This window comes from Globicephala melas, chromosome 1 (genome assembly GCF_963455315.2).
Source record: "Globicephala melas chromosome 1, mGloMel1.2, whole genome shotgun sequence".
NCBI classification, from domain to species: Eukaryota; Metazoa; Chordata; class Mammalia; order Artiodactyla; family Delphinidae; genus Globicephala; species Globicephala melas.
In genome coordinates this window covers 155,333,104-155,355,425 of record NC_083314.1, presented here as the reverse complement: position 1 = coordinate 155,355,425, position 22,322 = coordinate 155,333,104, and the positions used below count along the sequence as shown (strand labels likewise).

At 40.7% G+C, this 22,322-nt stretch overlaps 1 protein-coding gene and 1 non-coding gene across 4 annotated transcripts; both read left to right on the top strand.

The window, feature by feature from the left end:
- The first annotated feature begins 2,581 nt into the window (after nucleotides 1-2,581).
- On the top strand, nucleotides 2,582-21,284 carry ZFP69B (ZFP69 zinc finger protein B). 3 transcript variants are annotated; one of them, XR_009565688.2, is made up of 6 exons: nucleotides 3,412-3,584; nucleotides 7,242-7,327; nucleotides 9,301-9,427; nucleotides 9,691-9,789; nucleotides 13,372-16,074; nucleotides 17,258-21,284. XR_009565688.2 is itself a non-coding variant. In XM_060307318.1 (5 exons), exons 1-5 carry the CDS (start codon nucleotides 3,458-3,460, stop codon nucleotides 14,538-14,540), a joined length of 1,605 nt encoding a protein of 534 aa, XP_060163301.1. In that variant the 5' UTR covers nucleotides 2,582-3,457; the 3' UTR covers nucleotides 14,541-21,284. The 3 variants fall into 3 exon arrangements, 2 of the variants coding, with proteins under 2 accessions (XP_060163301.1, XP_030723775.1); XM_060307318.1 differs by having other exon boundaries at nucleotides 2,582-3,584; nucleotides 9,694-9,789; nucleotides 13,372-21,284; XM_030867915.2 differs by having other exon boundaries at nucleotides 2,582-3,584; nucleotides 13,372-21,284.
- Nucleotides 8,970-9,065, top strand: LOC115867334 (small nucleolar RNA SNORA12). The gene has a single exon (XR_004045069.1). It is a non-coding gene; the product is annotated as a small nucleolar RNA SNORA12 (small nucleolar RNA).
- Nucleotides 21,285-22,322: the final 1,038 nt, after the last annotated feature.

The window sequence follows — 22,322 nt, the reverse complement described above, 5'->3', positions numbered from 1 at the left end:
GACTGCCTGGATTCACCACTTGCAAGCTGTATGATGCAGGGCAAGTTACTTAACTTCTCCAAACCTCAGTTTTCTTATCTGCAAAGTGGGAATAATAATAGCATTTACCTCAAGGGGTTGTTATGAGGACTACATTGGTTAAAATATGTAATGCGGGACTTCCCTGGTGGTTCAGTGGTTAAGAATCTGCCTGCCAACACAGGGGACACGGGTTCAAGCCCTGGTCTGGGAAGATCCCACATACCACAGAGCAACTAAGCCCGTGCATTACAACTACTGAGCCTGTGCTCTAGAGCCTGCGAGCCACGACTACTGAGCCCATGTGCCTAGAGCCCATGCTCCACAACAGAGAAGTCACTGCAGTGAGAAGCCTGGGCACCACAAGAAAGAGTAGGCCCTGCTTGCTGCAACCAGAGAAAGCCACATGCAGCAACTTAGACCCAACACAGCCAAAAAAAATAATTAATTAATTAAAAAAATATGTAATGCACTTAGAACAAAGCTTCATACTCTGTAAATACTATATGCTGGTGTGTTAGTCTGCTTGGGCTACTATAACAAAATATCATAGACTGGGTGGCTTAAACAATGGAAATTTATTTTTTCACAGTTCTGAAAGCTAGAAGTCCCAGATCAAAGTTTGGTAGGAGCTGTTTCTGATGAGGGCTCTCTTACTGTCTGTATATGGTGACTTCTTGCTAAATCCTCATATTACCTTTCCTCAGAGTCTGCCTTCAGAGAGAGATTAAGCCCTCTGATGTCTCTTCTTAAAAAGACACTAATCCTATAGGATCAGGGCCCCACCCTTATGACCTCATTTAATCTTAATTACAGACAGTCCCCAACTTTACAGTTGTGTGAAAGTGATATGTATTCAGTAGAAACCATAATTTGAATTTTAATCTTTTCCTGGGCTAGCAATATTTGGTATAATACCCTCTCATGATACTGGGCAGTGGCAGTGAGCCTCAGCTCCCAGTCAGTCACAGTCATAAGGATAAACAACCAATGTACTTACAACCATTCTGCACCCACACAGCCATTTTGCTCACTTTCAGTACAGTATTCAGTAAACTACATGAGATACTCAATACTTTATTATAAAATAGGCTTTGCGTTAGATGTTGCCCAACTGTAGGGTAATGTAAGGGTTCTGAGCACGTTTAAGGTAGGCTAGGCTAAGCTATGATGTTTGGTAGGTTAGTTGTATTAAATGCATTTCTGACTTACTGTATTTTCAATTTATCATGGGCTTATCTGGATGTAACCCCATCATAAGCCCAGGAAGGTCTGTACTTTTTTTTTTAATTTATTTTATTAATTAATTTATTTTTGGCTGTGTTGGGTCTTCGTTGCTGCTCAGGGGCTTTCTCTAGTTGCAGAGAGCGGGGGCTACTCTTTGTTGCAGTGCAGACTTCTCACTGTGGTGGCTTCTCTTGTTGCAGAGCAGGGACTCTAGGCACGTGGGCTTCAGTAGTTGTGGCTCCCAGCCACAAGGGCTTTGTTGCTCCGCGACATGTGGGATACTCCCGGACCAGGGCTCCAACCCGTGTCCCCTGCATTGGCAGGTGGATTCTTAACCACTGCGACACCAGGGAAGTCCAAGATCTGTACTTTATTACTCCAAATATAGCTACACTGGGGATTAGAGCTTCAACATGTGAATTTGGAGAGCTGGGTGGGGAGACACAGACATTCAGTTCATAATAGCTAGCAATCACATAGTTTTTTTGTTTTGTTGTGGATTTTTGTCTTTGGCCGCACCGCGGCTAGCGGAACTTCCCTGACCAGGGACGGAACTCGCGCCCCCTGCAGTCCAAGCGCAGAGTCTTAACCACTGGACCACCAGGGAAGTTCAGCAATCACATAGTTTTATTCTATTTTCTGAATTGTTATTTCTGTAGGCTATTGATGTAGAAAATAAAACAGCATTACAGTATAATCGTTTTTGCAGAAAATACATAGAAATGCATTTTAAAAATTATGTGTATGTAGGTGTCTGTGCACCAAATGTTAGCAATGGTTACTCTGCTTGGTGAGATTACAGGTAACAGTTATTTTGTGGCATTTTAGAAATACAAGGAAAGCAATTAACGTAAGAACTTATTGAATACTAGGACAAACAACTACCTGACCGTGGTATTCTTTTAATGAAACACTGGATTCCATTCCACTTTCAGTCTTTTCCACGTACATATTAAGTGAAAGTGGTATGGATTGTTTTACCCCAATGTTGTTTCGACAAAAAAGAGATACAGATGTTTCCCTTTGTCAAGGGTTTCAAATCTCCCGGCGGAAACATACACACATCTACGCCTGGCAGAGGGGAGCCGGTTCTATTCAGTAGTCTCGGCGGGGACGGGAACACAGGCTTTGTTTCCTTCCGCAGGAGCAGGCTGCTTCTCCCTGGGTTCGGGTCTCGAGCTGCGTGCAAACGGAGAGTGATGGGACAGTATCCCGGGGCGCATCCCGGGAGGCGCCGGCGAGCTGGCAGGCTGCCCCGCAGGACGCCGGGAACGGCGCGTGGAGGCTGCTGCCGCGCAGGCGCACCGGCCGGGCTGCGCTACGTGGGGCATCTTGGCACTGCGCGGAGACCGGTCCGTCGCGGCGGGAGGGCTAGGGCGTGCGGCCCGAGCTGGTGAGAGGGGTGAGCCAGGGCTACCCTGGGTCTGGGGAGGGGACAAGCCGGGTAGCGCCGCCTCGGCCCCGCCCGCTGTCACCCGTGGCGCGCAGTGTGCCCCGCGCCCCAGAGTCGGCTCAGACAAAGGCTGCGAGGGCAGGGCCGGACGGTTCAGCCCTGGAGAAAAGGTTTATCCTCTCCATTTCGGGAGGAGGAAACTGGATTAGCGGGGTTACGGGATTTGCCGCAGCCGGCAAGGGAAGGAGCTGGGATTCAAAGCCAGATCCTTTTTGATTCCAAATCTCAGACTACTTTAAACTAGTGCTGCCTAAAACAAAGAATTGGGTTTTATTTATCCCTTTATGCTTCATGACCCCAGCACGGTGATTTGGACCATATGGACTGTATATATCCACGGTCTCCATGTATCTTTTGTAAACAATGTTCAGTGATTGGTGCAAGTTCTAGAATTCTGACCATGTGATTGAACTTTCCGGATCCTTTTGCTGACTCTGATGTTTTCTAACCAGCATGGCTAGGGGCCTGTAGACTTGGCGATTTAGAATAAACGTCTGGAGCCTCCCGCTGCCTGCTAAGGAGACAGATGGAGCCCAAGGATGGGAGGTGTTTCTGAGAGCCTAGGGAGTAAAAAGGTCCAGACTCCGGATTTTGGTGCTGTATGTTCGCCGGGTTCCTGAGAGTGGAGGACACCTGTGCACCTGTGAAGCCTCCCGTCAGTTTCCGGCAGTTTCCTCATAAAAAGTGGACAAGCCCAGTCAGGACTCTCTGCCCTGTGAGCTGAGCTACAGTTCGCCAGAAAGGAGCGCCGAAGTTATCATGCTTCAGAGACTCCTAATCACCCTGCCCGTCGAGACCAGCACCTGGGTGAAGTTGCACCATCCAAAGAAGGCCACGGAGGGGGCGCCCCTGTGGGAGGACGTGACTAAGACGTTTGAAGGAGAAGGTGAGAATAGACTGCTGGGTGGGAGGGAGGCAAAGCAGCATCGTCTAGGGTGGGAAGGCAAGTGGGCACCTGAGCAGAAGCATCTGCTTAGGTAAAAGGTCTCTGGAGTTCTTGATTATTGCTCCTGGCTTGGGGTTTTCCCAAGTAGTAGTGGTTAGTTCAGACTAAAACTAATATTTCAGTGTCAGGGCTGTGTATGTTATTTCTTTTTATCTTCCCCATGGGTGCGTGGGGCTGGGAGGACTTGCCTGATTTTCCTTATTTTACAGTGAGGAAATGTGAATCAAATGAATGACCTGTCCAGGTATTGGGTGAGTAGGTCAGAAGTAGAAGGCAGTAGGGAAAGTACCAGGTGAGACCGGAGTATCTTGTGCTAGAATAGCAAGGAAGAGCTCAAAGACCAATGGACGTCTACCAGAAGGATGCAGAAGCCCGGTTCAAATTGCGGACAGTTTAAGTGTCCAGCTTTTTTTTTTTAAGCGCCTTTTATTTATTTATTTATTATTTTATTTATTTTATTTTTGGCTGCGTTGGGTCTTCATTGCTGGGCGCAGGCTTTCTCTAGTTGTAGCGAACGGGGGTCACTCTTCGTTGCAGTGCGTGGGCTTCTCATTGCAGTGGCTTCTCTTGTTGCAGAGCATGGGCTTCAGTAGCTGTGGCTCGTGGGCTCTAGAGTGCAGGCTCAGTAGTTGTGATGCACGGGCTTAGTTGCTCTGCGGCATGTGGGATCTTCCCGGACCAGGGCTCGAACCCGTGTCCCCTGCATTGGCAGGAAGATTCTTAACCACTGTGCCACCAGGGAAGCCCTAAGTGTCCAGATTGATTGTAACACCTTAAATAAGTAAAATCCCACGCATTCACGATGACACTTAAAATAGAGAAAGAGAGTCACAGATGTAGAAAATAAACTTATGGTTACCAAGGGGGGAAGAGGGGATGGGATGAATTGGGAGATTGGGATTGACAAATATACACTACTATTTATAAAATGGAAAACTAATGAGAACCTACTCTGTATAGCACAGGGAACTCTACTCAATGCTCTGTGGTGACCTAAATAGGAAGGGACTCTAAAAAAGAGTGGATATATGTATATGTATAACTGATTCACTTTGCTGTACAGCAGAAACTAACATAACATTGTAAAGCAACTATACTCCAATAAAAATTTTTAAAAATGAAAAAGAATTTAGGAACCCCCCCAAAATAAATAAATATAACAGAGAAGGGGGGGAGAAAACTCATCTGCCACATTGGAAGTGATTAATACACTGATTTCTTATGTTGAAAATAGATTTTTATGGGAATGAAGGATGCATTTACCTTGCTTTTTACATCCTTTTCAGAGAATACCTGCCAATAATAAATGTAGAAAGAATGATAGAATATTTTACTGTAAATGAAGTAATTGGAAGGTTGGTAGGGAATAGGATATTCACATGGTGTCAAGGTATGGCCCCCACAAATCACTTGCTAAATGCCAGGGAAAGGACATACTTTTTCAGGGACAAGATCTAGTGGTCACTATCTTTTGTTTTTTTATAATTGTATTTATATTTGGCTGCGTTGGGTCTTCGTTGCTGTGTGCGGGCTTTCTCCAGTTGTGGCGAGCGGGGCTACTCTTCGTTGTGGTACACGGGCTTCTCATTGCAGTGGCTTCTCTTGTTGCGGAGCACGGGCTTCAGTAGTTGTGGCTTGCGGGCTCTAGAGCACAGGCTCAGTAGTTGTGGTGCACAGGCTTAGTTGCTCTGCAGCCATGTGGGATATTCCCGGACCAGGGCTCAAACCCGTGTCCCCTGCATTGGCAGATGGATTTTTAACCACTGTGCCAACAGGGAGGTCCTAGTGATCACTATCTTAACCAAGTGTCCCAGTGATGGGATAACCTGACATTTTGTGCCTTCTGGGTGATGTAATGTAAAGCACATGGTATCACCCATGAAGAATCCCTGCCTAAAATGTTTAACCTGATCCAAATTAATCTTAAAGGCAGAACTTCTGGTTTAAAGAAAATACAGGGGATGGAGAAATAAGAGAAACCCCACCATGAGGATACAGTAAGTCGATGCCAGTGTCATGAAGGAAAGGCAAGTACTGTCTAGAGTAAGAGAGACTTTGAATAATAACCACTTAAAATGTGTGAGCCTTAATTGGAAAAACTCTAGGATAAAAGATAGTTTGGGAACAATTGAGGAAATCTGAATATGGACTGAATATTTAGATGATCCTATGGAATTATTGTTAACTCTCTGAAGTGTGATAATTGGTATCATGATTATGTAGGAGAAGACTCTTTGAAGTATTTAGGGAGGAAGTATCATAATTTCTGCAACTTTGAAATGGTTCAGAAAAAAATATAGATAGATGAAACAAATATGGCAAATGTTAACGATCATTTAATGTGTTAGATATATGGGTGTTCAATATTCATGATAAAAAGTTAAGGGAAAAATACAAGGACAATAATTCATGTGCCTTAATTGCTAGTTCATATTTTTAATATGTCAAATTTCAGCCAGTATTTCTTGAATTCTAGCAACCTGGCATAATTTAGTTGTGTTTAAGTAGCAGATGGGAAAAAATGAACCAGATACAGTTTCTATGCATATACTCATACTAATACTCAATTGACAGTGATAAGTATAAAAATAAATATAATAGGAGGCAGCCTGAGATAGATACCAGAGTAGAGATAAAAACCAAGCTTTGGGGCTTCCCTGGTGGTGCAGTGGTTAAGAATCTGCCTGCTGGGCTTCCCTGGTGGCGCAGTGGTTGAGAGTCCGCCTGCCGATGCAGGGGACACGGGTTCGTGCCCCGGTCCGGGAAGATCCCACATGCCGTGGAGTGGCTGGGCCTGTGAGCCATGGCCGCTGAGCCTGCGCGTCCAGAGCCTGTGCTCCGCAACGGGAGAGGCCACAACAGTGAGAGGCCCGCATACCGCAAAAACAAAAAAAACAAAACAAAACAAAACAAAAGAATCCGCCTGCTAATGCAGGGGACACAGGTTCGAGCCCTGGTCAGGGAAGATCCCACATGCCGCGGAGCAACTAAGCCCGTGTGCCGCAACTACTGAGCCTGTGCTCTAGAGCCCACGAGCCACCACTACTGAAGCCCGCGTGCCTAGAGCCCGTGCTCCGCAACAAGAGAAGCCACTGCAATGAGAAGCCCACACACCGCAACGAAGAGTAGCCCCCACTCGCCGCAACTAGAGAAAGCCCGCGCGCAGCAATGAGGACCCAATGTGGTCCTCATTATGTGGTGGGTGTGTCTAGAGGATGAAGGATGGTGTTTAGAGGCAGGTAATACTTGAAGAAGCAGTTTGGGACTGGTTGTGGAGGATCTTGAAGTCTATGGTAAAGTGTTTGGATTTTTCTTTCTTGAAAGTGGGGAACCTTTGAGGATTTTTGTACAAAGGAATGGCCTGGTAGGTCTGTGCTTTTGGACCAGCATTGGCCATTGGGAAACATTAATCCCCCAATCAACGCACTGCAGATCCTCCTCATTAAGGAGGCGCCAGCCTGCTCTTGAGTTGCTCTGAATGTCCCTCATTGTATTGAATGTATTGAGAGAGGGGCCAGATTCAGCAGGTCTGCACGCAGGTTTTCTATTTGGGGGATCTGGGAAGATGCAAACCTCATAGCTCTTTTCCTTTCCCAGTTCTGCTATCTCAGGATGCAGATGAGACCCGGGGAGAAAGTTTTGAGGATGAAGTGGCATCTGGGTCCCTGACAGCAGAATCCCAGGTAGGTTGGAGTTTCCTGTCACTTTCTTGAAATTGTTTCTCAGATTTTAAGAGCCCTGGCTTCAATTTTCTTTGACTCGACTTCCTGGATTGGATTTTCTTAGCCTGTTAGAAACCAGGCTGCATGGATTGATTTCACAGGCATTTTCCCCACCTGTAGTAACCTTCCTCAGAAACCCTCTTGTTTCTAGCAAACCTCTAGCCATTTATACAACAAATTTAAAAATCATGTATGTGAGTGTGTGTGTGTGTGTGTAAGAGAGAGAAAAAGTATATAATATAATTCTTGCCCTTAAACATCTCAAGATGTCATCCAGGGGAAAGACAAACATTGTAAAATATTTAAAGCAACACTTTAAAATGAACAGAGAGGTTCTGATATTCTTGGAGATGTATACTTCATTAATGACCTTTAAGAAAGGATTTTTGGTCATGTCCTCGAGCAGAATTATAGATGATAGAGAAATGAGTAGAGAAGCTACTGACAGGTCCTAAAGGACACAAACTAAACAGGCTAAGAAGAAAAGGAAGGAGAACTTCCAAGAGCAGTTTAATAGTGTCTGTGTATCATACACGAGCTCATCAGAAAACCAGTGACACTAGCAGGCAAAGCTCTGCACAGCCAAACCCCGGAAGCATAGAGAAACTCAAGAGAATTAGAGAGTAATCAGAGAAAACCACTATAGAAGGAGATATTATTAGAGAACAGAAGAGTTTTAAAGTGGAGTGATCATAACTTCCAAAATCACATGGTACAGGGTTTAGTCCCATGTCTTTAACCTTCCTCAAATTCATCAGTTAAACATGGAGGCTAGTGTCTAGTAGGCCTAAAATGCATTCCAGAATTATTTACAATACATAAAAAGCATTAAAATAGTCTTAATTCCATACTTAAGGCATTTGTTATTATCTCAGCCTTCCGGCTTCTGGGTTCTCTTTGCATTTGGTAATATTTTTTAAAAATAACCCAAATGGTTATTTAATTTGTGTAGATCATTCATATCAGGTTCTTGTACCTCACAATGCAGTGTCTGCTTTGGTCAAGGAATCTTCCTTACTAGGCAGAATTCGTGCTCCCTCTAAAAATGTGCTGTTCTCACATACTTTTTTTACTAACAGAAATACCCAGCTAAGGGTCTTATCCATGCTGAAATGTTCTCATTTTTTAAAAAAAATTTATTTATTTGGCTGCGTCGGGTCTTAGTTGTGGCACGCGGGATCTTTCCTTGCAGCAAGCGGGCTCTTCGTTGTGGCATGCGGGCTGTAGAGCGCCCAGGCTTAGTTGCCCTGCAGCACATGGGATCTTAGTTCCCTGACCAGGGATCGAGCCTGCTTCCCCTGCATTGGAAGGCAGATTCTTAACCACTGGGCCATCAGGGAAGTCCCGAAATGTTCTCATTTTAACCAATTCTTTCAGCCCAACCAGGGTCCCTGTTTTCTCTTGTGGCCTTAGCCCCTTTTGAACCCTTTCCTTTCTCAAATATTCCTGATTTTTATTGTCCTTAACCTAAATTACTGTATACTGTTCTGTGACCTTCTTTAATATAGTTCATGAGTATTTTGCCTTCAACCAAATTGTGAGTTGGAAAAGACAGCTTACACACTCCCTGCATTGTTTTGTAACCTCCAGCAGAGAATCAGCCAGTTTTCAAGAGGGTGTCCGTAGGAACTGGCAGAGGCTTGATGACAAAGAGATCTCTTTCTAGCCTTTCCTGCATCAGAGATGGGCTCCCACATGTGGCAGGCTACCTCATAAATTTAAGTCCTTACATACAGACTGACATAGACTAGACCTGTCTAGCCTGAGGAGAATCTCTGCTGAGTGGTGTTTCTCCAACCCTATGATGGATTTGCTTTTATTTTTTTTTAAAAAAGAGAGTATCCAGGAAAACTTGGCTAAAATCTCTTAGCATCTAGACAAGGTTAGAACAACTTCCTAACTCTGGCTGAAAAGGAACATATTTGATGTTCTAGGAACTGTTAACCTTCAAAGACATATCTGTGGACTTCACCCAGGAGGAGTGGGGGCAGCTGGCCCCTGCTCACCGGAATCTGTACCGGGAGGTGATGCTGGAGAACTATGGGAACCTGGTCTCAGTGGGTAAGGATGGGTTCCCCTTGTAACTAGAACCTGTCTATTGGAATAACAATCTTTATTTCTAAGTTAAGTGGTATGCTTGGTCTTTGGGTTCTGTGTTAGAGATTTCTAATTCCTTCTGAACATCAAGTCAGGATTGCTGTGGTCTTTTCTGCTCTGGTCTTTCTACTCTACCCTTCAGAAGGCCTGAATAACAAAGAACTATCTTTAAATTCTTGGGATGCCTCTTTGACCTCAGCACATGTAGTTTTCTTCTTCTTCACAAGCAGGGTATCAGCTTTCCAAACCTGATGTGATTTCCCAGTTGGAGAAGGGAGAAGAACCATGGCTGATGGAGAGAGAGATTTCAGGAGGTCCAAGTCCAGGTAAGAGCAAGGCAGATGGAGCCTTTGTCATGTTTGCCAGAGAGTTCGGCTTAAAGGCTTCTTCAGGCCACTGGGGAGGTTGCAGCCACCTGGGTGAGACCCACAAGAAACCTGATTACCACTCTGTCCCCCCTTTCCTGCACTTGCCTCTTCTCATTAGTTTCTTTGGAGTCAGAGGAAAAGAGATAGATGCCTTTCTCATCAGGGTTAGCGGCCTTCACCATTTCTCCTGACCTGACATTTGTGGTTTTCTTGCTTTCTCCAGCATTCTAAACCTTACCCTGATCATAGTTTCTTTCTCCTGTACATTCAGTTATCCATGGATCTCGCCTCATAAAGACAGTACCCTTCACCAGATCCTTATGTTATTGTATCCTGACTTTCACTTTCTCTGATGATTCCATTTAAAATTTTTTCCTAAATCTTATTTTATGACCATATCTTCAATTCTGATTCTCTTTTTAACTTGTGTAATTTAACTTTTATTTCAGATAATTTATGACTCTTTGAGAAGTCACTACAGAATTCCTTCTTACCAAATCCAATGGCTTTTAATAGTCTTCTTCAACTTCAGTAATAATGTAACAGTAATAATGACACTGTTTTCCAAGCTGGCTTCTGCGAGTCCTGTGCCTACTTTAACCCCATCTTACAAATGAGGAAAAGAAGGCTCTTAGGTTAAGAAATCTGTACATGATTGTTTAGCTACTACTTGGGGAATCAGTATTTGTCTAATCATTCTGACTCCACAGTTTGTGTTCTTTTTTTTTTTTAATTACAACCCATTTTTATTTTTAAATTTTTAAAAAAATTTTTATTTATTTTATTTTTGGCTGCATTGGGTCTTTGTTGCTGCACATGGGCTTTCTCTAGTTGCAGCGAGCGGGGTCTACTCTTCGTTTTGGTGCACGGGCTTCTCATTGCAGTGGCTTCTCTTGTGGAGCACAGGCTCTAGGCGCATGGGCTTTAGTAGTTGTGACACGGGGGCTTCAGTAGTTGTGGCTCGTGGGCTCTAGAGCTCAGGCTCAGTAGTGTGGCGCACGGGCTTAATTGCTTCGTGGCATGTGGGATCTTCCTGGATCAGGGCTTGAACCCATGTCCCCCACATTGTCAGGCGGATTCTTAACCACTGTGCCACCAGGGAAGCTGCCACAGTTTGTGTTCTTATGGTACTGTCCTGCAGGGCAGCATTAGGTTATATAGACCATACCACCTTCTTGGTATCTTTTCTTCCACCAGCTAACTCAATAATTTTTGTCTCCTCTATCTCTCTTATTGCTTCTTCAATGCTTCTCATCAGTCTCCTTTTTTAATGCAGATATATAATTGACACCTTTGTTAGGCTAAGCTAAACTACTATAGTATATAGACTGTAAAGTTTGGCTCACACAGAATAGGACTTTCTTGCTCATGTATTGATCTGTTTAGTTCAGTGGACAGTTCTTTTCCCCCTGACAATTCAGGGACAGAGATTCCTTCCACATGGTGCTTCCATCATCCTCAAGGGCCTCCTCATCAACTAAGTTTGGCCAGCAGTAGAAGAAGAGCACAGAGGGGTTCATTTGGGTGGTTTTTACGGGCCAGACTGGAATGGCTAACATCACTTTTCACTCTCATTCACTTAATGGGGGAGACCTTTGTCACTTCACTCAATCAAATTCAAGGAAGATTGAGAAATATAGTATAGTTCTGTGTCCAGAAGTAGGGAGAAGAGATTTCAGAATGGCCAACAGTCTCTGCCACAATCCCTGAGGAGACTGTCTTTTACACTGCTGTTCTGTTTCTGCACAAACTCCCACAAATGCATTATGATGGTCTCAACTATCCCTTTGACATCTATATTCCCCATATTTTCATCTTTGTCATATATGTTCATATGAACTCTTTTCTCACATATCCCTGGTGTTTAGGACATCTCTATATAGACATGCTGTTGTTACTTCAAGCCCAGCATATCCAAAAACAGAAGCTATCTTCTCTCTCAAACAAAGTTCTTATCCTGACTCCTCCTGTTCTTTTAGCCTCTGAGACTAGAAATCATGGTATCAGCAAGAATGTATCATGCTTTCTACTCTGTTTTTCCCTCATTCTCCGTGGTTTTTTCTTTGATATTACCTGCTAGGTCCACTTCTACTCTTCATCTCTGTTGACCTTGCTAAGCCAGGTTCCCATCATCCCATGCCAATTACTATAATTTCTAGTTGCATTTGTTGATGTCTTCCTTTTCTTTCTGAATCATTTTGAATGTTACTGCCAGATTTGATCACTTGAAATATCACATTTATCTTTTTTTTACCCTAAAAAGTTAAATGTCGTCTTATTCCCTGTAGTAAGTAATCCAAACATCTCTACTTGCTTTTTGAGTCCACTCCAAAATTTATTCAGCTATTACCAAGTACTTTGTATGTGCTATTACTAAAATGAGGTTAGACATTCTGGGGACTAAGATTTTGCCGTGAACTGGAAATATTGGTGCTTTAGGATGACAGGGTCCAGAATGGTTGGATAGGAATAGAGAGTAAAAATCCAGGAAACTCCCTCATCCAAAAATGCTGTGTCATGTATACTATGGATAAAATACATATTCTCTATCTTTTAAGAGTTTACAGTGTAATTAATGTTTTGTCACAAATTAAGAAATCATTTTTCACCTCTTATGTAGGCAGAAATTATGAAGATTGATAAAAATCCAGTGAGTTTGCAGGGAGGGGCACCCATATTCAGTGATAGCCCACATACTCATACCCAATACTTTCTTTTTAGTAAATCCTATGAAACATTGACAGGAGTGTACACAAACTTACATGTAATGACAAAGTGAAAAATCAGAGACAACCTAAATATTTTTTAGTAAAGTCAAACAAATATGTTTGTAAGTAGAATGTAGTATAATTGTTAATAAGAATGAGATAAATCTAAATGTACAGACATATAATTGAGCTTAAAAAAAAACCAGATGCTGAACTATATGTATTCCATGATCCCCTTTTTTGGGTAGAAATGTATATTTATGACCATATATACACAAATGCACACATTCACATGTGTATATTATTGAGAAATGTCTGAACATATGCATTCCAAAATCCTAAGAGATTAAAGGAAATGGGGATGAGATTGAGAAAGGCTATCCTTTTTCAGTGAATGCATTTCTATATTATTTGATGTTTTATTTTAACATGCACAGAGTATGAGATACTTAAATTTTTCTAAGTAAATAAAATTTTGTCATAGAAATATAAGCTCGAGATGATATCGTGTTAGAATTCTTATCTCCTTGTCTTATCTCTGATATTTGCCCTTCCAGTGATGCTTTCATCTTAGTCCATTTCCTCTTGCAATTCTCATGGATGAACTCCTCCCAATTTTTAAAGTCACCTTACATACTTTTAACAGCTTCTTTGTGTTGACCACCTTGTTACTTTCACATCAGCTCTCTAGGTGGCAGGATCCTATTTGAAGACAGTCCAACCCTCCTGTACCTAGTATATATTATTTTTTTTCCCTCCTGTTCTCACTGTGGCCATTTATTTTTTAAAGTTCAGTGAATATGAGTTATTTATATTTTTGGATTTCTTTCAGACTTGGAGGATGAAACAGAAACCAAAGAGTCAATCTTAAAGAGTGACATCTCATGGGAAGAATTACACCATGACCTGATGATGGAAAGGTCCACAAGAGGAAGCACCTTGGTTTCCACATTGGGAAGGGACTCCAAATGTCATAAGTTAGAAAACCACGAGGAGAACCAAGGAATGGGTGCAGGGCAAATCCCCTTGATCCACAAGAAAACACTCACACAGGAGAGAGGCCAAGAATCTAACAGATGTGTGAAAAGTATTAATGTGTGCTCAAAAGTTATTCCAGGACCAATAGATCCTCCAAGAAAAAGACACCATAAATATGACATATCTAGAAGGAAAAGTAGATACAATTTAGGTTTGATTAATCACTCAAGGAATTATACAAGAATGAAAACCTTTGAATGTAATATTTGTGAAAAAATCTTCAAACAGCTCATTCATCTTACAGAACACATGAGAATTCATACTGGAGAGAAACCTTTCAGATGTAAAGAATGTGGAAAAGCCTTTAGCCAAAGTTCATCCCTTATTCCACATCAGAGAATCCATACTGGCGAGAAACCCTATGAGTGTAAAGAATGCGGGAAAACCTTCAGGCATCCATCATCTCTTACTCAACATGTTAGAATTCATACTGGGGAGAAACCCTATGAATGTGGTGTATGTGAGAAAGCATTCAGCCAGAGCATTGGGCTGATCCAGCATCTGAGAACTCATGTCAGAGAGAAACCTTTTACATGCAAAGACTGTGGAAAAACATTTTTCCAGATTAGACACCTCAGGCAACATGAGATTATTCATACTGGTGTGAAACCCTATATTTGTAATGTATGCAGTAAAACCTTCAGCCACAGCACATACCTAACTCAACACCAGAGAACTCATACTGGGGAAAGACCATATAAATGTAAGGAATGTGGGAAAGCCTTTAGCCAGAGAATACATCTTTCTATCCATCAAAGAGTCCATACTGGAGTGAAACCTTATAAATGCAGTCATTGTGGGAAAGCCTTCAGGCATGATTCATCCTTTGCTAAACATCAGAGAATTCACACTGGAGAAAAACCATATGATTGTAATGAATGTGGAAAAGCCTTCAGCTGTAGTTCATCACTCATTCGACATTGCAAAACACATTTAAGAAATACCTTCAGCAATGATATGTGAAATATGTTCAACATCAAAGAATCCCCAAATTGGAGCAAAAACCTCTAAATCTATGGTTTTCTGACTTTTGGATTTCAAGAACCAATAATTATTTTTTAATGGTTTGACCCAATGTTACAACTATTAATTTTGCCATATTGAAAAAAGAACTACCTATTATCTGCATTGTTTCAGAAAAGAAAGGGCATTTTAATATTTAAAAATACAGGAAGGATATATTCATAGAGAACAGCCCTTTATATTTGAATTAACTTAGCTTTATGAAAATCTCCCAAATTTGTCTTTATTTTTCTCATTTCACTGTGGGCCAGTGAAATCATCACAACAGGCCGGTGATCTGTGATTGGCTTTGAGAGTCACTGTTTTAAATATCCCTTTAATGAATCAGAATAAAATATAATCTTTACTATAGCTCTTTATATGGCTAGAAGAGGTATAAATAAAAATGTCAGTTGTCTCATTTCTAGAAGAAATAATGTTAAAGGGATTTTTCTAGACTTGATAGATAATGTGCTATACATGAGATACTTATATTTTATGGTTTTCTATAGAGAGGAATTGGCAAACTTTTTCTATAAAGGGCCAGATAGTAAATATGTTAGGTGTTGTATGCCATATGGCCTCTGTCAGAACTACTCAACTCTACCATTTTAGTGCAAAAGCATCCAGAGGCAATATATAAATCAGGGTATCTCAATCTTGGTGCTGCTGATATTTTGGGGCCAGATACTTTGTTATGGGCAGCCATCCTGTGCATCGTAGGGTGTTTAGCAGCATCCCTGGCCACTGGATGCCAGTAGTCCCCTCATCCATTGTGATGACCAAAACTTTCCCCAGACATTGCTAGATGTCCCCTGGAGGGCAAGGTAGTTCCTACTTGAGAACCACTGACAAATGAATGGGTGTAGCTGTGTTCCAATAAACTTTATTTAAAAGACAAGTTTGAGTTGCATTTAGCCCAAGGGTTGTAGTTTGCCACTCCTGCTATAGAGTATGTAAAATGATTAATACTGACAATGGACTGTCATTTAATGTCAAATTTGTATGTTTGTTTATATCTATGCCAAAAATCTTATTTCCTTACCAATTCCTTTGGTATTTTGTTGCAAAAAAAATTGTTTTAAATCACAATTATGATGCTATTGTGGAAACCTAGGAATTATTTATGGAGATATTTATGCAGACTTTAGTTCATAATGATGCTTTTTTGTTCATCCACAAGTGCTTTGAGATGTATCTCTAAAAGATAACCACCACTCTATTAAGACTTAACTGCAATGCCATTATTACACGTAAGAAAATTAAGCCATAATTCCTTAATACATATTGATGTTTTTTTGAAGATAGATATATTAAGATTGGTGGCTGCCATTTTAATTGTTTTTGACTTTCCATTTGCCAAATGTACAGTATTAGATTCAAAAATGTGCTTTCTGCTGAGTGGGAGGGTCTTTGAGATAGCCCCAGAAAAACACATCTAGAGGCCCACCAAAGAGGACCAGGGAGAAAGTGACCACGGGCCAAACTGAGGCAGGTAAGTATGAGAGAAGAAGTGGAGGAGTTGATTCATAGTATTTCACTGTATTTATAAATACTGCATCCTTCCAAACATAGTTGAAGATTGGTCAAGTTCAACTTCTTACTCTTAAATGGAAGAACAAACAATTCAACTGCCTGAGCATTGTGTGAACCATCAAAAGTAAAGTTGTTAATCCAGAATATATACCATTATCTCTAGATATTTTCTATTAGTATATTTACTTTAAAAAAAACAAAAAACAACTGGCTTCTAACTCTTAGGTCCTGTATGACTTTGATGGGCAGAGGACAGAGTGAGGATGCTCACTGTTCCTTATATATGTTTGTCCATGTTTCTATGGTCTTAGATTTCCCAAGAATTTGGGTTTCTCTGATTGCTTCTTTTAGTGAAAGGCATGACCATCACTTTTCTCTGCCTCAGTGAGTCCCTGCCTCAGTGATCTCATATAATGTCTTATAGCTTAAAATACTATCTCTGTTTAATTGCCAAATTCACGTCCCCAGCCTAGACCTTTCTTCTGAACTCCAACCTCTTCCTGCCATTGAGCCTTTGCACTAGCTGTTCCTTCGGACATCCTACCCTTCCCTTCTCATCTTTGCTCAATGTTGCCTTTTCACTAAAGCCTGTTCTGAACATGCTACTTAATACTGCAACCTGTCCCTTACCCCCTAACTTCAATATTCCCAACCCCCCCTTAATTTGTTCTATTCTTTCTTTGTCCATATCACATATCACCTAACATACTAGATAATTTACATATTTACTATGCTTATTATTTACTATTGTCTCCCCTTACTAATATGTAAGCTCCATGAGAGCAGGGATCTGTTTTGTTTGCCAGTGTATCATAAGTGCCTAGAATAGTGCCTGGCACACAGTAGGGACTCAAGAAATATTTGTTGAATTGCTTTGATTTGAACTGAATTGAATTACGTATCTATGATGACAGTAGAGAAAGGCAGTTCCTATACTGTCTCACCTAGATTTTATAGGTGAGGAAACTTTTCCATTTCCTTTTTTTTTCTTTGCAAATGGATCAGAATTTATAAGCCTCTAAGAATGGTGAATCATAACTGACATACTTTTAAGATAGAAGGGTATTTTTAAGTTAATTTGTTTAAAATGCAGTTAAGTAGGGCTGATTAACTACATGACTTTATCTTTGTTTTTGTAAAAGCGTTTACATCACCACCTTCCTTCATCCCAAAGGAGACTAGAGTTTATTCTCTGGAGAAGGACAATTTGCTCTGGAATCAGAGACACCAGACACAGAAGAGACAGGGGTAAGAAACAGGGCTGAAATGGAGACTGAATGGTGGCATGCGCAGCCCCTCTCCCGGGGGAAGCCAGGCTCCACCCCTTCAACAGCCCCCCACTCCAGTTTAACTCATCCCTTCATATATAATTTATTTGTATGACTATTGTTAGTCTTGGTATCACTGAAAAGGTTATTTCCTATATTTTGAGTTTATGTTTTTACATCTGATGCAGTTGAGGATCTAAATGCTTCTGCTTTCCAAATTTCTCGTCAATTATCCAAATACCCCTCATTGTTTGTCACCCTCTTTCAATTGATTGTGCCAAACACACTCTGTACATCTACAGAGATGACCTCATTTAAATGGAATCATTCCTATGAAATGGATACTATTATTTTCCCCCATTTTATAAATGAAGACACTGAAGATCTGAGGGGATAAATGATATGCCCAAGGTTGCACAGCTAAGCAGTTGAAATGCTGGATGGGTTAAACTGCTGGGACAGGAGCTGGGCTGTGTGTGACATTCATGTGTCTTTTAATTTCTCTGATGAGACATTTTAATGAAAATATATGTAGTTGATTTCAAAACACAGGTAAGTTTCCTCTATTTACCTTTATTTTTCTAAAAGTTTCTTTTCAAAATATGTATGTTGAAGCCCTAACACCCAATGTGATTGTATTTGGAGAAGGGCTTTTGGAAGGTAATTAGGGTTAGATGAGGTCATGAGAGTGACCTTCATGATGGAATTAGTGCCCTTAAAAGAAGAGACACCAGAGAACAAACTCCCTTTCCCTCTCCCGCCGTTACTAACGGTCTGTTACTAACGGACCCTTAGTCTGTTCCAGTTGCTGTAAGAAAAATATCATAGACTGGGTGGCTTATAAATAGCACAAATTTATTGCTCACAATTTTGGAGGCTGAAAGTCCAAGATCAGGATAGCAGCATGGTCAGGTTCTGGTGAAAGCCCTCTTCTGGGTTGCAGACTACCGACTTCTCCCTGTGTTCTCACATGGTGGAAGGAGCTAGGGAGCCCAGTGGGCTCTTTTTTAAGGTCACTAATCTCATTCATGAGGGTTCCACCCCCCTGACCTAAGTGCCTCCCAATGCCCCACCTCTTAACTACTGTCAATTGGGTATTTTGGATTTCAATATATGAATTCGGAGGGGACACATTCAGATCACTGCACACCCAAATTCATGTTTCTGACCCCAAACAGCACTTCAGACTCTTAATTCCAAGTGCATAATTGACTCTTGGATGTGTATTAGGCATCTCAAATTTAACAAGTCTGTTTCTGAACCTGCTCCGTTTCCAGTATTTCCTGTCTCAGTAAATGGGAGCATCCAATTGCCCAATCAGAATCATCTTGACTCCTCAATCCCTCAGAAAATTCTGTTGGCTCTATCTTCAAAATATATCTTTTCTCATCACCTCCATTGCTGCCACTTAATTTAGTTCACTATTTTCTTTCACAATGGGTTATTGCACACTTGCATCCCCTACAGTTTATTCTCCAGATAGTACCCATATGACTTATGTTCTCACTATGATTTGCCTTAAGCAATACAGCATTTCTTGCTGGTCCATGCATATGCCCATCCCTGCTCCCACCTCAGGGCCTTCGCCTTCTCTAAGATGCTCTTTCTCCAGATATAAATGTGGCTTATTTCCTGACTTCTTTCAGGTCTCTGGTCAAATAGCATCTCATCAGAGGGATCTTCCTGAGTTACCCTGTATAAAATAGCTCCCCACTTATAGCTGTTCTCTTTTGGGTTGATTATATATTATCACTTCTTTCCCCCTCTTTACTAGGTTTGAAGTTAGATATTCTACTTCTGTTCTTTTAGTGGTTACCCTGAATGTTACAACATGCTTTTTTTTTAATTTTTAAACTAAGTTTTATTGGAGCATAGTTGCGTTACAATGTTGTGTTAGCTTCTACTGCACAGCAAAATGAATCAGCCATTCATATACATATATCCCCTCCCTTTTGGATTTCCCTCCCATTTAGGACACCACAGTGCATTAAGTAGAGTTCCCTGTGCTATACAGTAGGTTCCCCTCAGTTGTCTATTTTATACATAGTGTCAATAGTGTATATGTGTTAATCCCAATCTCCCAATTCCTCCCACCCCACCCCTTTCCCCCTTGGTATCCATACATTTGTTCTTTACGTCTGTGTGTCTATTTCTGCTTTGCAACATGCATTTTTTAGAAACTTTATTAAATTATTATACTCATACAGAAAAGTGCATATATAGAGATAAATATCTTAATGAGTTTTCAAAATGTTAAACACATCTGTGTAACCAGCTCATAGGTTAAGAACAAATTATAACCATCCAGAAGCAGTGCTCCCTTCCAGTCACTATCCTCTAAAAGGTAACTTCTAACACCATAGGTTAATTTCACCTGTTTTTGTATTTTATTTAAATAAAATTACATGTATTCTTTTGTATCTGGCTTCTTTTGCTCAATACTATATTTGTGAGGTTCATCAATATTGTTGTGTGTAGTTCTAGTCTCTATTTTCATTGCTGTGTGTACTCTATTGTATGATATAGCAATATTTATTTGCTCAGTCCACTGCTGATGGGCGTTGGGTGGTTTCCAGTTTGGGATTAATATAAAGAATGTTCTATGAACATTCTAGTATATGTCTTTTGGTAAATACATGTATCCATTTCTGTTGGTTATATAACAAAGGATAGGATTGCTGGATCATAATGTTCAGCTTCAGTAAATGCTACTACCAAATGCTTTTCTGAAATAGTTGTACCAATTTATACCCTCACCAAAAATACCTGAAATCTCTGGTCCTTGATTTTAATCTGGGTTAACTTATTAATTTTGTCCTTTATGTTTAGCACTTTTTATTCCATGTAATAAATCTATGCCCATTTCAAGGTTGTAAAAATACTCTCCTACTTTCTTCTAAAAAATTTTGTTTTATCTATCACATTTAGATTTGAAATCCATCAGGACTGATTTTTGTTTATGTTGTAAAGTAGAGGTCAATATAAAGGTCCAACTGACCCATCACCAACTTATTTAAAAGACCTTCTTTTCCTCCACCCTTTTTCTAAATCAGGTGACGGTATATATGTAGGTCTGAATTTGGACTCTTGTTCCTTTGTCAGTTTATCTATTCTTGCACCAATACCTACCTCATTGTCTTAATTACTGATACTATAACTTTATAATAGGTTTTCATATTCAGTAATATAAGTCTACTGGCTAACAATATACATTTTCTACTTATCAGAATGTATGTTAATGAATATCTCTACTCTTGTCTACAATAGTCCTTAGAGCACTTTAACTATAACACTTTAACTTAGAATACTTTAACTCAATTCACCCTCTTCCCAATCTCTATGCCATTGTTTTTGGATATTAAATCTTTTTCTTTAAACATCTTTACTGGAGTATAATTGCTTTACAATGGTGTGTTAGTTTCTGCTTTATAACAAAGTGAATCAGCTATACATATACATATACATATATCCCTGTATCTCCAAATCTATTTTTTTAACCTCACAAATTATTAAGATTTTTACTCTACATCATTAATGCTCCTTTATAGTCACATATTTTTTTTCTTTGTTCCTTTTTACATTTTTGTCCTTTTGTCTGGAATCATTTTCTTTCTGCCTAAAGTTCAGCCTTGAAAATTTTCTTTAATGTAGTCTGTTGGTGGCAAACTCTCTCATTTTTTTGGTCTGAAAATGTCTTTATTTCTCCTTTATTCTTGAAAGATTTTTTTTAAAATTCTGCATTGAATTCTGTGTTGTCAATTATTTCCTTACAACACACTGAAGATTTCATCCCACTGTCTTCTGGCTTCCATTATCACAGATGATAAGTTAGCTGTCACAATGCTGCTTGTGCTAGTTATCAAAATTTGCCACTGTATTAATTAGGAATATCTGCATAATAAGTAACTCCAAAACTTAATGGCTTAAAAAAATAAACATTTTTTAATCTCACATTTTTTAATGAGTCAGTAATTCAGAGGCTGCTTAGTTGGGAGATTCTGGCTCAGAATTCAGTCAATATGAAGTTGCAGTAAGATGTCAGCTGAGATTGGAGTCATCCGAAGGCTTGGTTGGGGCTAAAGGATACACTTCCAAGATAGCTAACTCAAATGGCTGGCAAGTTCCTCAGAGCAAGCAATCAAAGAGTGTGCAAAGCAGAAGTGGCAATCTGAAATCACATACTGTCACTTCCACCACATTCCACTCTTTTTTTTTTTTTTTTTTTTTGCCACTCTGCATGGCATGTGGGATCTTAGTTCCAAGACCAGGGATCTAACCCACGCCCCCTGCAGTGGAAGCATGGAGTCTTAATCACTGGACTGCCAGGGAATCCCACATTTTATTCTTTAGAAGTTAGTCTGACTCACATTCAAGGGGAGAGGGAGGAAGGAATGGGCATTTTTTTTTTTTTTTTTTGCGGGCCTCTCACTGCTGTGGCCTCTCCCGTTGCGGAGCACAGGCTCCGGACGCGCAGGCTCAGCGGCCATGGCTCACGGGCCCAGCCGCTCCGCGGCATGTGGGATCCTCCCGAACCGGGGCACGAACCCGTGTCCCCTGCATCGGCAGGCAGACTCTCAACCACTGCGCCACCAGGGAAGCCCGGGCATATTTTAAAACTACCACGGACACTTCTAAGATTTTCTCTTTGTCTTTAGTTTTTTTCAGTTTCACTATGATGTGTCTAGGTGTAGATTTCTCTTTATTTAACTCATTAGAGAGTTATTTGGCTTCTTAAATCTGTGATCTGTTTGCTTTCACAGGTATTAAAAAATATTTAGCCATTATCTCTTCAAATACTGTCTCTGTTTCTCCTCTTAAACTTATGCTAGATCTTTTCACTGTAACATCTATGTCTCTTATTCTCTCTTCTATATATTTCATCCTTTTGTTTCTTAATGCTTCATTCTAGATAATCTCTTCTGACCTACATTCCATTTCA

Coding starts and splice junctions, on each gene's coding strand:
- ZFP69B (XM_030867915.2), top strand. CDS start 3,458: ATGCTTCAGAGACTCCTAATCACCCTGCCCGTCGAGACCAGCACCTGG. Junction 7,328..9,300: donor CCCTGACAGCAGAATCCCAG/GTAGGTTGGAGT, acceptor TTGATGTTCTAG/GAACTGTTAACCTTCAAAGA. Junction 9,790..13,371: donor TTCAGGAGGTCCAAGTCCAG/GTAAGAGCAAGG, acceptor GATTTCTTTCAG/ACTTGGAGGATGAAACAGAA.